The 15,958-nt window shown below is 45.3% G+C and overlaps 2 protein-coding genes across 2 annotated transcripts in view; one reads left to right on the top strand and one right to left on the bottom strand.

The window, feature by feature from the left end:
• Positions 1-1,420: 1,420 nt before the first annotated feature.
• On the bottom strand, positions 1,421-15,791 carry NOA1 (nitric oxide associated 1). The gene is made up of 7 exons (XM_025385204.1): positions 14,046-15,791; positions 12,217-12,381; positions 11,513-11,718; positions 6,757-6,888; positions 5,005-5,121; positions 2,476-2,596; positions 1,421-1,738 (listed from the first exon to the last, which is right to left on the bottom strand). Exons 1-7 carry the CDS (start codon positions 15,187-15,189, stop codon positions 1,527-1,529), a joined length of 2,097 nt encoding a protein of 698 aa, XP_025240989.1. The 5' UTR covers positions 15,190-15,791; the 3' UTR covers positions 1,421-1,526.
• POLR2B (RNA polymerase II subunit B) overlaps positions 15,404-15,958 on the top strand; it is a 51,085-nt gene continuing 50,530 nt past the window's right edge. The window contains exon 1 of the mRNA XM_025385198.1: positions 15,404-15,621. The gene's annotated coding sequence lies outside the window, so the exon portion shown is untranslated. The remainder of the gene's footprint in view (positions 15,622-15,958) is intronic.

The following is a 15,958-nucleotide window of genomic DNA, read 5'->3' as shown; positions in this document are numbered from 1 at the left end:
TCCTTTTTTATCTAAGATTTTCCAACATTGTCAAATTGTGTAAGGTAAATTTCTACTTGTTCTCTAGAATCCATTCTCCCCATTTTTCCTTAATAAAAAACCCAAATGGTTCCCATTTCCTCCTCCATTTCCCAGCTTCCTTATGGGTGGGTATGGCCACATGACTTGACCTATGGACTGTGTAAACTGATGTGTGCAACATCCAGCTTTTCCTCCCTTCTTTTAAATAGGGAAGCTGCTTGCTCTCCATGCTTTCTCCCTTTTCACCCTTACTGGGAAAGGATGACAACTTGGGCAGCCACCTTAGACCTACAGATGGCCATGGAATGTTCCACCAGCCGGATCCTTGGAGCAGAGCCACCTACTCACTTTTATCTTATTTAAGCCAACGTATTTTGGAGAAATTAATTTTCCTGCCATTTTTTTCATATGCTGGCTGCTAACTCCAAATAAGAGAAATGACATCTGGTCTCAACATAAAAAACAGTAATGAGGTGGGGCATGGTGGCTCATGCCTGTAATCTCAGCACTTTGGGAGGCCGGTGGGTGGATCACTTCAGGCCAGGAGTTAAAGACCAGCCTGGACAACCTGGTGAGACCTTGTCTCTACTAATACAAAAATTAGCCAGGGGTGGTGACACATACCTGTTATCCCAGCTACTCAGGAAGCTGAGGCATGAGAGTCGCTTGAATCCAGGAGGTGGAGGTTGCAGTGAGCCGAGATTGCACCACTGTACTTCAGGCTGGGTGACAGAGCAAGACCCTGTCTCAAAAAAAAAGAAACAACAGTAGTGGGAGAAACTTGAATGTAGCAGGCCTCCAATTTTATATATATGTGGGTCACAGATACATACCGTATACATACTGTACAAAAAAATAAACTTGTTTTTATAAGCTGAATACATTATGAACAGGCACAATCTTGAACAGTTTTAAAAAGTTAACTGTGGCCGGGCGCGGTGGCTCACACCTGTAATCCCAGCACTTTGGGAGGCTGAGATGGGCGGATCATGAGGTCAGATTGAGACCATCCTGGCTAACACAGTGAAACCCCATCTCTACTAAAAAAAAAAAAAAAAAAAGAGTTAACTATTAAGAGCTTTGAAAAGGGTGAGGCTGGCCGCAGTGGCTCACGCCTGTATTCCCAGTACTTTGGGAGGCTGAGGCGGGTGGATCACCTGACGTCAGGAGTTTAAGACCAGCCTGGCCAACATGGTGAAACCCCATCTCTACTAAAAATACAAAACTTAGCTGGGCATGGTGGTGCATGCCTGTAATCCCAGCTATTAGGGGGGCTGAGGCAGGAGGACTGCTTGAACCTGGGAGGCAGAGGTTGCAGTGAGCTGAGATCGTGCCACTGCACTCCAGCCTGGGAAACAGAGCGAGACTCAGTCTCAAAAAAGAAAAAAAATGAGAAAAAAAAGGGTGAGAGTGGGAGCTTTATTTATGTTTAATATGTTTAATGCAATTTCAGTGTATATTCTTGTGTTCAATACAGTTAATATCTGGAGTGAACAAGGTCGGTCTCATACATCTATCTGTCCTTTCTTCTTCCGCACGTTGAATACAAGGGAAACAGGCTTCTTGGTTTTATAGGCCACACTTTTCTTGATGCGCTCTCCTTTGATGTTAACAATATATGGCAAGAGAGGGGGCCGGACGGTCAAAACTGTTCCTTCAGGTGTATAGCCTCGGAGATGCAGTCTGCCCTTAACATTAGGTGTTACTGAAACCCAACCTATGCAGGCATGTGACACAACACAAAAGGCTGTTAGCAGTCATCTTATTAAAAATACCAAACCAAAGCTGAAAATGGAATATCAGAGAAGGCTGTCACTCTCTTTCACTCTCGTATTATTTTATTATTTTTAAAGAAACTATCTTGCTATGTTACCCAGGCTGAACTCAAGTTCCTGGGCTCAATCGATCCTCCTGCCTCAGCCTCCTGAGAAGCCAGGGGAACAGGTAGGCACACCTTACTTTTAGCATACAATGTGTTTATGAAAAGTACAAACTTATTTTCAGAATAGGCTGTATTTTATGAATAAACTAGTATGTATACCTTAAAATAATCAGCTCTCATCAGTTAAGGCACTTTTCTATTAAAAAAATTGTCAGTAAGGCTGCTTTATTCACTTTTTGTTTTTTTTTTTTTGAGATGGAGTTTGGCTCTTGTTGTCCAGGCTGGAGTGCGATGGCGTGATCTCGGCTCAACGCAACCTCCACCTGCCAGGTTCAAGTGATTCTCCTGCCTCAGTCTCCCGAGTAGCTGGGATTACAGGCATGCGCCACCACGCCCGGCTAATTTTGTATTTTTAGTGGAGACTGAGTTTCTCCATGTTGGTCAGGCTGGTCTCAAACTCCCGACCTCAGGTGATCCGCCTGCCTTGGCCTCCCACGTGCTGAGATTACACGTGTGAGCCACTGCACCCATCCTTTTATTCACTTTTTAAAAAGTGCTTGGCATAAAATTACCTGCAGAGGAAAACTTGATGTCTGCCACTGCTTCAGATCCCCCCCGTCCTTCTTTTAACATAATATCTTCAGCAACAAGAGGAGGAAATCCTGCCATTCGTTCTTTTCCACCCATTGGAACCTTCCAATGAAATAAAGATATTTACAAGTTCAAATTAAATTTCTTGGAACTCTAACATTAAGTAAATCACTGATAAGATAATTCTGTACAGGGATCAATAATAAAATCTTTTCAAATATTCAACTGTTGAAAAGAACATACAATCACTTCTGGGGTCAAATGAAAAGGAAGGGAACTCTGTGATGGGATGAAGCCTACAAATCTCAGGGCCCTGGGCCACACATTGGGCAAGCACCTGGCAACAGCCTCTTGACAGGAGAATTGTGCTTCACTGACACTGTTTTTAGAATCTTCCACAGGGCTTCACATAGATTAATGTTGGGCAATTAAGGCACGGTCCTTCCAAGTACCTCAGTTCTTACAAGTATGGCCATCAAGATTAATGCCTAGTCTTTATGAGTTAAGGGTCCATATATAATGGATAAGATTTAGTTTTATGTTTATAGGTGTTTCCATGATGAGAAGTAATTGAGGTTTTTTTTTTTTTTTTGAGACGGAGTTTTGCTCTTGCTGCCCAAGTTGGAGTGCAATGGCGCGATATCAGCTCACTGCAACCTCCGCCTCCAGGGCTCAAGTGATTCTCTTGCCTCAGCCTCCCGAGTAACTGGGATTACAGGTGTGCGCCACCATGCCAGGCTAATTTTTTGTATTTTTAGTAGAAACAGGGTTTCCCCATGTTAGCCAGGCTGGTCTTGAACTCCTGACCTCAGGTGATCTGCCCGCCTCGGCCTCCCAAAGTGCTGGGATTACAGGAGTGGGCCACTGTGCCTGGCCGTAACTGATAATTTATTCATCTATTCATTAGCAAATCTCTCCTGTGTTTAGCACTAAGGACACAAAGATAGATTTTGCAGTATGGTTTCTGCCCCCAAGGAGATCAAAGGGGTAAATAATATGTAAGCAAATACAAGGTCAGAAATGTAATGTGAGGCATCTATAAGTACTATGGTTGTGAAGGAAGGAGTAATGAATGCGTTCAGTCAAGGAAAACATTAGCAAAGAAGCAATATATATATAAAACAAACAACAACAACAAAAACAAATAAGCAATTATGAGGAATATTTTGAGAAATGAGTCAAAGTTATTCGGTGGAAAGATATTCTCGGTCAGCACAGGTACAGATAAAAACTGGAAAAAGGATGATGAGTTCAGGGAACTGTAGCTTCATTGTCCAAAGTATGGTGTGTGTGTGTATGTGTGTGTATTAGTGATGAGGCTATCAGTTTATACAACTTTTTGCAACAATGTCACTATTGGGCACTCAAAATGTGGCTGGTGACACTAAGTAGCCATATTTTAAATTTTCTTTTCTTTTCCTTTTTTTTTTTACAGACAGGGTTTCACCCTGTCACCCAGGCTACAGTGCAGTGGCATAATCATGGCTCACCACAGCCTCATACTCCTGGGCTCAAGTAGTGCTCCTGCCTCAACCTCTCGAGGAGCTGGGACTACACGGACTACAGGTGCATGCCACCATACCTGGCTAACTTGAGCAAAAATTTTTTTGAGATGGAGTCTCTCTCTGTCACCTAGGCTGGAGTGTAGTGGCGTGATCTTGGCTCACTGCAACCTCTGCCGCCCCGGTTCAAGCGATTCTCCTGCCTCAGCCTCATGAGTGGCTGGGATTATACGCACCCACCACCACACCTGGCTAATTTTTGTATTTTTAGTAGAGATGGGGTTTCACCATCTTGGCCAGGCTGGTCTTGAACTCCTGACCTTGTCATCCATCTGTCTTGGCCTCCCAAAGTGCTGGGATTACAGGGGTGAGCCACCGCGCCTGGCCCAACGTGAGCAAATTTTAATTGTCACTAATATATTTAAATTTAGATACCCACATGTGGCTAATGGCTACCAAATTGGACAGTGTAGTCTAGAGAAACAACAGCTGTGTGGCTATTCTAGGATCAGTCTATATAGCGCAAATGTGCTTTATAGCCAGAATTCTCAAAGAGAATGAGGTGAGGGAAAGCTAGCTCAAGATATTGTATAACAGTTCTTTTTTTTTTTTTTTTTTTTTTTTGAGACGGAGTCTCGCGCTGTGTCACCCAGGCTGGAGTGCAGTGGCGCGATCTCGGCTCACTGCAAGCTCCGCCTCCCAGGTTCACGCCATTCTCCTGCCTCAGCCTCCGAGTAGCTGGGACTACAGGCGCCCGCCACCACGCCCGGCTAGTTTTTTGTATTTTTAGTAGAGACGGGGTTTCACCATGTTAGCCAGGATGGTCTCGATCTCCTGACCTCGTGATCCGCCCGTCTCGGCCTCCCAAAGTGCTGGGATTACAGGCTTGAGCCACCGCGCCCGGCCAGTATAACAGTTCTGTCCAACAAAGGCCTTCCTAACAGAGCTATTGGACCATTCCAGTGTATACTAACCATAACCATGCAATCATTAAGGCGTGTGCCTTACCTGGAGTAACGTATGACCTGCATGCTTCTGATACAGAGTGTCTGCCCTGTCCAGGGAGGTGATATGCACAGGGAGGGTGTTGGAAGCCACGACTGTAAACCAAGCTGACTGATTTCCCTTAAGAAAGGAAGAAGTCATTTGACCTGGTGAAAAACTTGGAAAACCTGCATATTCAAGGTACAATCAACTATCAAAAAAACCCAAAAAACAAAAACCAAAAACCCAGACTCCCTTTATAAGTATTGGTATGGCAGTAGCTGTAAATCAAATTATACTAAGAACAGGGGCACAATACTGAAGCAGTGCATTTCAGCAATTCATGTGAAACTATGACTTCTTTGACAGACTCAACACTATTTTTGAAAAAACGTGTCTATTATTAAAAATTAAAAGGAAATACTATCTGCTTCAATTGTCTCTGTGTAAAGTTAGGTTTAAAATATTAACATTTTATGTGCTCTAATGAAATATATAAGGGTGCAAGCCTGGTGTAGTGGCTCATGCCTGTAATCCCAGCACTTTGGAAGACCGAGGTGGGTGAATCCCTTGAGCTCAAGTTTGAGACCAGCCTGGGCAACATGGCAAAACCCCATCTCTATAAAAAATACAAAAATTAGCTGGGTGTGGTGATGTGTGCCTGTAGTCCCGGCTACTTGCGGGGCTGGGGTGGGAGGATCACTGGAGCCCAGGAGGTTGAGGCTGCAGTGAGCCATAACTATCACTGCACTCCAGTCTGGGCAACAGAGTTTCAAAAACAAACAAACAAACAAACAAAAACAACCAACTCCCCCAAAAACATAAAACCAACAACGTCCCAAAACGAAATATATAAGGGTTCTAAGTGTGTAAAGCAAAATTTCTAACAAAGTATGAGCAAACACAAAACCCAAGAAATGTGCTATAGTGATGGCCTGTAAGTTGTATTGTGTTATTGGACATATCCATGTTTCATTTTCCTTTTTTCTCCTCACTTTAGCAAAGGGAGAACAATTCTATAGACACTCCAAAATTTCTAGATGCTAAATAAATGAATACCAAACAAAAAAGTATATGCATAAAAACACACATATCATGGGAAACAAAGTGTGGAATTAATTTAATGCCTGTAACCCTGTACCTAAAGGTTTGACTTTATCCCATAGATTTGACTCTGTCCCACAGAATAGGGATAGTATCTTGTTTTAAATGCCAAGCTGTGTGGGGTACTCAATTGAAAATATAGTTTTTAAGACCTAGCACTTTTTGGGGGGGATGAGGGAGTAGGGCATTTATTTTCTCCAAGTTTTTTTTTTTTTTTTTTTTTTTTGAGATGGAGTCTCAACCCATCACCCAGGCTAGAGTGCAGTGGTGCGATTTCAGTTCACTGCAGCCTCCGCCTCCTAGGTTCAAGTGATCTTCCTGCCTCAGCCTCTCTAGTAGCTGGGATTACAAGTGCGCCACCACGCCCAGCTGATTTTTGTATTTTTAGTAGAGATGGGTTTTCACCACGTTGACCAAGCTGGTCTTGTTCTCCTGGCCTCAAGTGATCAGCCTGCCTCAGTCTCCCACAGTGCTGGAATTATAGGCGTGAGCCACCATGCCCAGCCATCCCCAAGTTTTTATTACAGAAAATTTTAAACATAAAAACAAATTAAACCCTATACAATCATGGCTTAGTTATCAACATTTTGTCAGTTTTGTTCATATATCTGCTTCCTTAAAGTGAATCCCAATATTTTAAAATCAGTTTTTAATGGTACAGACTTTACTTACCTGCAGGAAATCTATGCGGCCTATAGCACCCAAAAACAGAACCATTCCTGGTTTAAGCACAAAAGTTCTTGGAACAATGGACTGTGTTGGCAAAACAATATTCACTTCTTTTTCTGTTAGAAGATTTAAAATCTGTGAAGCAAATGGCAGATTTTTTTAGAAAAATACTTTTATTGGAAATATATTATGATTTACCTGTAAAATAAAAAGTGAAGAAAAATATGCCAGACTTCAAAATAAACTAAATTATGTCAGTTTGCTACACATCAAATTTATATAGATTCTTCCTGTCTAAATTAATCTCAATCTGATGGCTCTACCTTTGTTTTACAACTTAATCTACAGTAATGGCAAAATAACTTTATAGGTGTATGAGACTTTCCTATGTCAGCAGCATTCCCTAAATGTCAAAATTAATGTGAACCTGAAAACATGTTGATTCAATACCAAGATAGAAAATATATGTTCTCCTTATCAAGGCTTGTGGGGAGTAGCAATTTCAGCTTAAAGTAATGGTATATGTGACCTCATGTCCTAGTGGTAAGTTGCATGCATTAAATGCAAAATGGTCACCCCATTCTAGGAGCAAGTAAATTGGCTGAAGAACCTCTTTCTAAAAAATTCTGGTCTTCAATTTCCTTATTTATCCCAAATATTCAGCAGAGAATGAGAAAAAGTTATAAATCCCCTATGCTTATAACATAGAGGATTTATAATTTATCCCTATAATTTATCATAAATCCCTTCTAAGGATGACAAGTTCCTAGAGAGACTAGAGAAAAATAGAAAAGGAAAGACAGAAGTACAAGATTCTGGAAAGATTTAAGGAATCAAATTCTGGTTAAAAAAGAATAAAGAAGGTACAAATTGGACACAAAACTTGTAAACTTCCTTTTTAAGAATAACAAGAGGCTGGGCACAGTGGCTCATGCCTGTAATCCTAGCACTTTGGGAGGCTGAGGCGGGCGGACCACCTGAGGTCGGGAGTTCAAGAGACCATCCTGACCAACATGGAGAAAGCCCGTCTCTACTAAAAATACAAAATTAGCCGGGCATGGTGGTGCACACCTGTAATCCCAGCTACTCGGGAGGCTGAGGCAGGAGAATCGCTTGAATCCAGGAGGCGGAGGTTGTGGTGAGCCGAGATCGCACCATTGCCCTCTAGCCTGGGCGACAGAGCAAGACTCCGTCTCAAAGAAAAAAAAAAGAATAACAAGAAAATAAAAAATAGAAATGATACATCACAAGAAAATAATAAGGGAGCTACAAATAGTTTTCTTCATTATTTGTGTTTGAAAAGGCACATTAAAAGCCATTTGCAGGTCAGTCGATGGTGGCTCATGCCTGTAATCCCAGGACTTCCAGAGGCAGCAACAGGCAGATCCCTTGAGCTCAGGAGTTTTTTCTTTTTTTGAGATGGAGTCTCACTGTGTCACCCAGGCTGGAGTGCAGTGGCACGATCTTGGCTTACTGCAACCTCTGCCTCCCAGGTTCAAGCAATTCTCCTTTCTCAGTCTCCCAAGTAGCTGAGATTACAGACATGCGCCACCATGCTTGGCTAATTTTTTTTGGTATTTTTAGTAAAGACGGGGTTTTGTCACATTGGCCAGGCTGGTCTCGAACTCCTGACCTCAAGTGATCCACCTGCCTTGGTCTCCTGAAGTGCTGTGATTAGAGGTATGCGCCATCATGCCCAGCTGAGCTCAGGAGTTTGAGACCAGCCTGGGTAACATGGCAAAACCCCACCTCTATGAAAAATACAAAAATTAGCCGGGGTTGTGTGTGTCTGTAGTTTCTAGCTACCCTAGAGGCTGAGGTGGAGGATCGCTTAAGCCAGGAAGGCAGAAGTTACAGTGGGCCAAGATTCCACCACTGCACTCCAGCCTAGACCAGACTGGGCAACATAGCAAGGTCCTGTCGCTACAAAAACTAAACAATTAGTTGGACATGGTGGTGTGTACTTGTGGCCCTAGCTACTTGAGAGGCTGAAGTGGGAGGATTGGTTGAGCCCAGGACTTTGTAGTTACTTGATCATGCCACTGCATTCCAGCCTGGGCAACAGGGAAAACCTTGTCTCTCTGTTTATTTTTTTTTTGTTGAGACAGGGTTTCCCTCTGTTGCCCAGGCTGGGCTGCAGTGGCAAGATCTCAGCTCACTGCAACCTCTGCCTCCCAATAAGTGTATCAAGTGATTCTTGTGCCTCACCCTCCTGAGTAGCTGGGATTACAGGCATGCACCACCATGCCCAGCTAATTTTTTGTATTTTTAGTAGAGATACAGTTTTGGCATGTTGCCCAGGTTGGTCTCAAACTCCTGGGCTCAAGCAATCCTCCCACCTCCGCCTCCCAAAGTGCTAGGACTACAGGCATAAGGCACAGTGCGCAGCCTGAGTCTTAATACTTCCATTTCACAACAGAGATACTTGGTTCAGTTTGGGAAACCCTGGTTTAAGACAGCAAATAAGTGTATCTGTAAACTAACAGAGAAGAAAACTACCAGTGCTGACAGACATTTATATCTAAAAATTTGGGGTTCTCATTCTGCTGTCTAGAATATTTTGCAAATTCTTGCCTTTCTGACACAACTCTTTCATAGAGGGTATATGACTTAAGTAACTGCTATGCCTGATCTAACAGCATCTGAGAGGGAAGAATTAGTCTGGGCGTGGTGGCTCACATCTGTAATCCTAGCACTTTGGGAGGCCGAGGTGGGTGGATTACCTGAGGTGAGGGGTTCAAGACCAGCCTGGTGAAACCGTCTCTAGTAAAAATACAAAAAGTAGCCGGGTGTGGTGGCACATGCCTCTAAAACCAGCTACTTGGGAGGCTGAGGCAGGAGAATTGCTTGAACCCAGGAGGCAGAAGTTGCAGTAAGCCAAGATCATTGTGCCACTGTACTCTAGCCTGGGGGAGACAGTCAGACTCCGTCTCAAAAAAAAAGTTGTGGGGAGGAAGAATTAGTTCATTAAGCTAAAGTGATAGAATATTATTAGAAAGCAGTTCTGAACTTTCGGACTGCTAAGGAAGAAAAGATGGCATTAGCAATTATTCTAGGAGGGCAATAAAAGTTAAAAGGTCTGTATGATTCAATGACAGGGGACACCAAATAGAATACAATTCTGAGAATGTAACTGTAAGTGTTACTGATAAGGCCAAGAAAAGTACCTAAGAAACCAATGTGGTTTTGTAGGGAGACACAGAGATAATTAGAATAATCAGAAACTGGTCAGTAATCAGATTCAAAGGAAGTGATTAATGAATCTCTTGTGAGGCTGTATCCTGGATGCACATTTGAGTCAATCAATGATCTGAATGAAGATCCAAACTGCAAATATAAAAAGTAATGAGATTTAATGAATATTTAACAGAGTAAGATATAGGCTGAATTTAACAAGACAAAGTCAAAGTTACCTATGAGTCCCAAAGTTGTCCATGAGCAGTTGGATTAAAGAGAGGCATAGGAACAAGACAGGTAGAGTTAATGCTATTCTTTTTTTTTTTTTTTGAGACGGAGCCTCGCTATGTCACCCAGACTGGAGTGCAGTGGCGCAATCTCAGCTCACTGCAAGCTCTGCCTCCTGGGTTCATGCCATTCTCCTGCCTCAGCCTCCCCAGTAGATGGGATTACAGGCGCCTGCCACCATGCCTGGCTATTTTTGTATTTTTAGTAGAGACGGGGTTTCGCCGTGTTAGCCAGGATGGTCTTGATCTCCTGACCTTGTGATCTGCCCGCCTGTGCCTCCCAAAGTGCTGGGATTACAGGCGTGAGCCACTGTGCCCAGCTGGAGTTAATGCTATTCTAAATCATGCTCACCTGAGAGCACTGCGTTCTCAGTGTCAAACTTTAAGAACAAACATAGAAAACATTCTGAAGAGGCCTGGGTCAATGAATAGCCTGTTTCTCAGGGAGCACAGCTGTAGGAAATGAAGACAAATACTCCAGATTGTCAGCACAGTAAATGCTCAATGTTTGCTGGGTGAACTAATGAAAGAGAAGAAAAGGGAGGGATAGGTGAAGAAGAGATGGGATGTTACACTTTAAAATATTTCAAAGTCTGGCAAGGGAAATAGGTATTACGTTAGTCCCATATGGCTTTAGGGAACAATGGGTGCATGTTACAGGGAGACTGTTCAGCTCAGTACACTCAATACAAAGAGAAGGTCAAAGACCCAAATGAGTTACCTTGGAAGGTGACGGGGCACAGTTTCAGTTAATGGTGAGTCACTCCTTTCAGTTCAAGGTGGAGGACCCCTTGATGGATATGTTATAGGGGTAATTCAAGCAGGAACTAGGGAGGTGGACTTCAGTGATATTTATGTTTTTTTCCAATCTCAAAACCTAGGCTTCTGTAAATGTTTCCCTAACTAAGGTAACAATCACAATGATAAGAAATAAGTTGGTTGTCAGCAATGAAGTCTATCAAATGGAACAGAGAACTTGAGGGCATACAGATTCACCCTTAAACAGCTTTTATGAATGAATCAGAACTGAGTCTAAAATGGAAGTATACTTCTTTTCCTGTTTTCTGCCAATTAAGACAGCGGTACTTGTACAATTGAAAGTAAATGTTTCAGAGGCTGATATGACTAGTAATAAAATTCCAGTTTCCCATTTAGCTGGCTCTGCATGCATTACACTCTTTCTCTATTGCAATTCCCCTGTCTTGATAAATTGGCTATATATGAGCAGCAAGCGATATAAACCCATTAAAAAAGAAAAAGAAAGTAAATGTTTCTAAAGGAAACCAAATACATACACAGTTTTCTTTTGTAATTCCAGGGGTGTCATAAAACCAGTGGGCATCTTTCACATCTTGTGCAGTCAATTCTACTTGTTTGGTGGATTTGTGAGTACCCATAGCAGGTTCATTTTCCATGTCAAAGGCAAGTGAATCAGCATCAAACTCAAAGGGAACTGTATCCTTCCGTTCTTCTGAATACAAGAATGTCCTTCCAACCCTTCCTAGAACAAGTTATAGTAAGGTTATCAGTCACTCCTTTAATACTTTTGACTCCAGACATAATTTTTATGTTTCCCTCAAACAAGTTACTAAGATTACAGTGTAGGGAAGTGAGACAACAATGATACTTTTTTTTCTTCCAAAAAGCAATGGGAGTCAAACTCTTGCAATAATCAAGTGTGTGGCTGGCGGTGTACATGGAGTGGCAGGGGTGAGTGTGTGTGGAAATTAAACTGTTTTAAAGAAAGCCTGAAAAGATATACCAAGGAAAGACAGACAATCTAATCTAAAGCTGCTGCATGGAGTAAAAACTTTTACTACTTGTACCGCTCTGGGTTTCCAAATAGTAGCCTGAGTGCTAAAAGGCCTCTTTGTTGCAGAATGAGGAAGGCAGTCTCTCCCCACAAAAACTGGCTAGCCTTGGACAACCGTATTTCACGTTGCTTAACAAAGAATTTTAGCATAATACCAACCAGGGTTTTCCCATAGAGGATGCTTACCTACGACATAACCGTGCTTTTTCAGGACATTAAGCTGATTTTGTTCTTGCTCACTAAGATCTTCTTCAGCTTGAGTTGAATCTTTTTTAAGTCTTTGATGTCTTTTAAACATTCTGTAAGGAGTTGGGTTGCAAATGGGAAACTTTAGAAGGTTTAATGTAGTACCTGAAATACACAGAATAAATACATCTTTAGAAAAGGGAATAAGGGGGAAGAAAATGAACATTTTTGAGGATCTACACTGTGTCGGTTACTGTAATAAAATATAAAATTACTGACACTTTACAAATGAGGAAATAGGTTAAGAGATTAGCTCACAGGGGAAACCAGAATTTGAATCCAAAATCTGTAGGCCTGATTTCTTTCAATTTTCATCACACTACCATTCAGTATAAAAGTAATATTTGTGTAAAATTCAAAGTGCAAGACAGAGAAGAGCAGCTTACTAAATGAAACTCTGGTTTCAAGGGAACAAATAGGGCAGTCAGTTTTGTAAACTTAAATTTAAACCTGGCTGGGCGTGGTGGCTCACATCTGTAATCCCAGCACTTCGGGAGTCCCAAGCGGGTGGATCACTTGAGGTCAGGAGTTCCAGACCAGCCTGGCCAACATGGTGAAACCCCCCTCTCTACTAAAAATACAAAAAATTAGCTGGGTGTGGTGGTGTGCGCCTGTAGTCCAGCTACTCCGGAGGTTGAGGCAGGAGAATCGCTTGAACCCGGGAGGCAAGGGTTGCGGTGAGGTGAGATCACACCACTGCACTCCAACCTGGGCGACAGAGTGAGACTCTGTCACAAAAAAAAAAAAAAAAAAAAAAAGCTAGAATTACAGATGTGAGCCACTGAGCCCAGCGAAGCCACACATCAAATTGCACTAATGAGCCGGGAGTGGTGGCTCACACCTGTAATCCCAGCACTTTGGGAGGATGAGGTGGGTAGATCACTTGAGGTCAGGAGTTGGAGACCTGCCTGGCCAACGTGGTGAAACCCTGTTTTTACCAAAGATACAAAAATTAGCTGGGCATGGTGGTGCTTACCCGTAATCTCGGCGCTTTGGGAGGCCAAGGTGGGCAGATCACGTGAGGCCAGGAGTTCGAGACCAGCCTGACCGACATGGTGAAACCCCATCTCTACTAAAAATACAAAAATTAGGCCGAGTGCGGCGGCTCACGCCTGTAATCCCAGCACTGTGGGATGCCGAGGCGGGCGGATCACGAGGTCAGGAGTTCGAGACCAGCCTAACCAACATGGTGAAACCCCGTCTCTACTAAAATTACAAAAATTAGCTGGGCATAGTGGCGTGTGCCTGTAATCCCCGTTACTCAGGAGGCTGAGGGAGGAGAATCTCTTGAACTCGGGAGGAGGAGGCTGCAGTGAGCTGAGATCTCACGCCACTGAACTCCAGCCTAGGCGACAGAGTGAGGCTCTGTCTCAAAAACAAAACAAACAAAAAAACACAAATTTCACTAGGTTCAGACAGTAAAAAGGGCGCACACTTTCTGAAACAATATACAAAGAAGTTACAAAGCAGATCTCCAGAACAGGAACTTTGTTTTGTTCCCTGGTCTATCTCCAGTGCCTAGTGACTAGGAACAGAGAAGTGCTCCATAAACACTGTAATTAGAAAATTACTACAACACATCCTGAATTTTTCCTAGCAGTAAGCTGACACAGAAGAGAGGTGTGACCAGAGTGGGGAGAGAATTTGTAAAGGGAAGGGTACAGGCAGCCCGTAGTGGACATTAAGGGAGGATGTAGTCGGTGCCTCAGCTAGGACCAGACGTCCACCTTGTCAGAAAACGAAGAGGGAGAGAGCCTCCTAAAACTCACCTGGCCAAGGGGAGATGGTGGCTCTGTCGATGGCCTCGGAGCCCTTGGCGGTGCAGTAATCGGACTCCAGGAGCGTGTTAAAGAGGGTGGATTTGCCGGCGTTGGTGGCGCCCACTAAGTAGACGTCCCCACGGTAGCGCCAGGAGCGCTGAAGGGCAGAGATCAACTCTTCCACTCCATAGCCGGTCTTGGCGCTGATCAGTCGCACGTCTCTGACCACCGTGCGGGACCAGTTCGGCGGATTCGAATTCTCCCCGTCCTGTGGCTCGTTCTTGACGGGGATCTGTGGCCCTTGGTGGCCAGGGGCCAGCAGGAGCCCGGCCCGGGCACAGTCGTCCCACAGTCGCTCCCGCAGCCTCTGCCGGTAGCCAGGAGCATCCTGGGGCAGGAGGTCCACTTTGTTTCCCAGCACGATCAGCTGCTTGGGGCCTACCAGCGCGGGCAAGTCGGGCAGCAGGGCGTCGGGCAGGTCGAGCAGGTCCACCACATAGAGCACCAGGGAAGGCCCGGGCCGCCGCAACGCTGCGCTCACCAGCTCCAGGTACTGCTCGCGGCTCACCTGCAGGCGTAGAGCGCGCCGGTGGTGCACCAGCAGCCAGCATCGCTGGCACACGGTCCGCGCCAGCCCGCCGTCTGCCTCCGCCGTGCGGAGGAACTTGTCGCAGGGTAGGTAGCCGGGCACGCCGGGGTCCTGGCAGTGCAGCTCTGCCCCGCAGCCCGAGCAGTTCACGCCGCTGGGCGGCACTGCCGCGTCCGGGTGCCCCACGACCGGGTGCTCCCGGGACCTGGTCCGTAGGTTTTGCTGTCGCCGCTCCTCCCGCCGCTGCTGCCTCTGTCGCTCCTCCTCCTCCTGCTGTTGCTGGAGCTCCTGCAGCTGCTCTTCGCGGGTGGGCTCCGGCTCCGGCTCCGGGATGTACTCCGGGAACAGAAAACGCTCCTGCATGTCAGCACCTTCTCCAAAGCCCTCCGTGTCCACGGGGTCATAAGGAAGCTCGCGTCCCAGACTCGATGAGTGCTGGAAGGAGGAGGCGGCAGCGCGCCTCCTCCCCAAGAGCGGCTCCCGGAGGCCATGGCGCGCTGCCGTGGGAGCGAATCCACGAAAAAAAAGGCTCAGCAGCCTGAACTGCAGGCGAGCAGGCAGCATGAGGAAGTAGCTCCAGGCAAAGGGGCGGAGTCACAAGCGCGCACGCGTACTAGGGCCCGAGGCGACGCGCGTGTTAGACCCGAGACGAAAGCGAGTGGGTACTTGGGAGCTGTCCTGGTTAGTTTTGCGTCTAATCTCGTGAGTTCTCGCGATTTAAGCGCCGAGACTGAGAACCTACTTAAAGCTATGGCAAAGGCATTGGAGGCACTGGAGGATTGAGCTAGATGGACAGAAGAGAGTGATGAGCGTTTTGGGTTTTTTCACTTTCAGGCTTAACGCCTCACTGCTAGCCCAAACCGCCCGTAATAAATCACATTTGAAAAGGAGCTTCCGGGCCGGGCGCGGTGGCTCACGCCTGTGATCCCAGCACTTTGGGAGGCCGAGGCGGGCGGATCATGAGGTCAGGAGATCGAAACCATCCTGGCTAAGACGGTGAAACCCTGTCTCTACTAAAAATACAAAAAATAAACCGGGCGTGGTGGCGGGCGCCTGTAGTCCCAGCTACTCAGGAGGCTGAGGCAGGAGAATGGCGTGAACCCGGGAGGCGGAGCTTGCAGTGAGCCCAGATCGCGCCACTGCACTCAAGCCTGGGCGACAGAGCGAAACTCCGTCTCAAACAAAACAAAACAAAACAAAACAAAACGGAGCTTCCGGCCGGGCGCGTGGCTGGAACGGTAGGCGAGCGGGCAGCTCGCCTCTAATCCCAGCACCTTGGGAGGCCGAGGCGGGCGGATCACCTGAGATCGAGACCAGCCTGGCAAACGTGGTG

Source organism: Theropithecus gelada, chromosome 5, assembly GCF_003255815.1.
Source record: "Theropithecus gelada isolate Dixy chromosome 5, Tgel_1.0, whole genome shotgun sequence".
In the NCBI taxonomy this organism is placed as follows: domain Eukaryota; kingdom Metazoa; phylum Chordata; class Mammalia; order Primates; family Cercopithecidae; genus Theropithecus; species Theropithecus gelada.
The sequence above is the reverse complement of the archived record's forward strand: the minus strand, read 5'-3'. Positions and strand labels throughout refer to the sequence as shown.

Excerpts from the sequence above, each read along its gene's own strand:
- NOA1 (XM_025385204.1), bottom strand. The coding sequence starts at position 15,189 with ATGCTGCCTGCTCGCCTGCAGTTCAGGCTGCTGAGCCTTTTTTTTCGT. Across the intron at positions 6,889-11,512 it reads GAATTACAAAAGAAAACTGT|ATTTTAAATCTTCTAACAGA; the intron begins GTATGTATTTGG and ends TTTGCTTCACAG. Across the intron at positions 5,122-6,756 it reads GCCGCATAGATTTCCTGCAG|GGAAATCAGTCAGCTTGGTT; the intron begins GTAAGTAAAGTC and ends TCCTTTCTTAAG.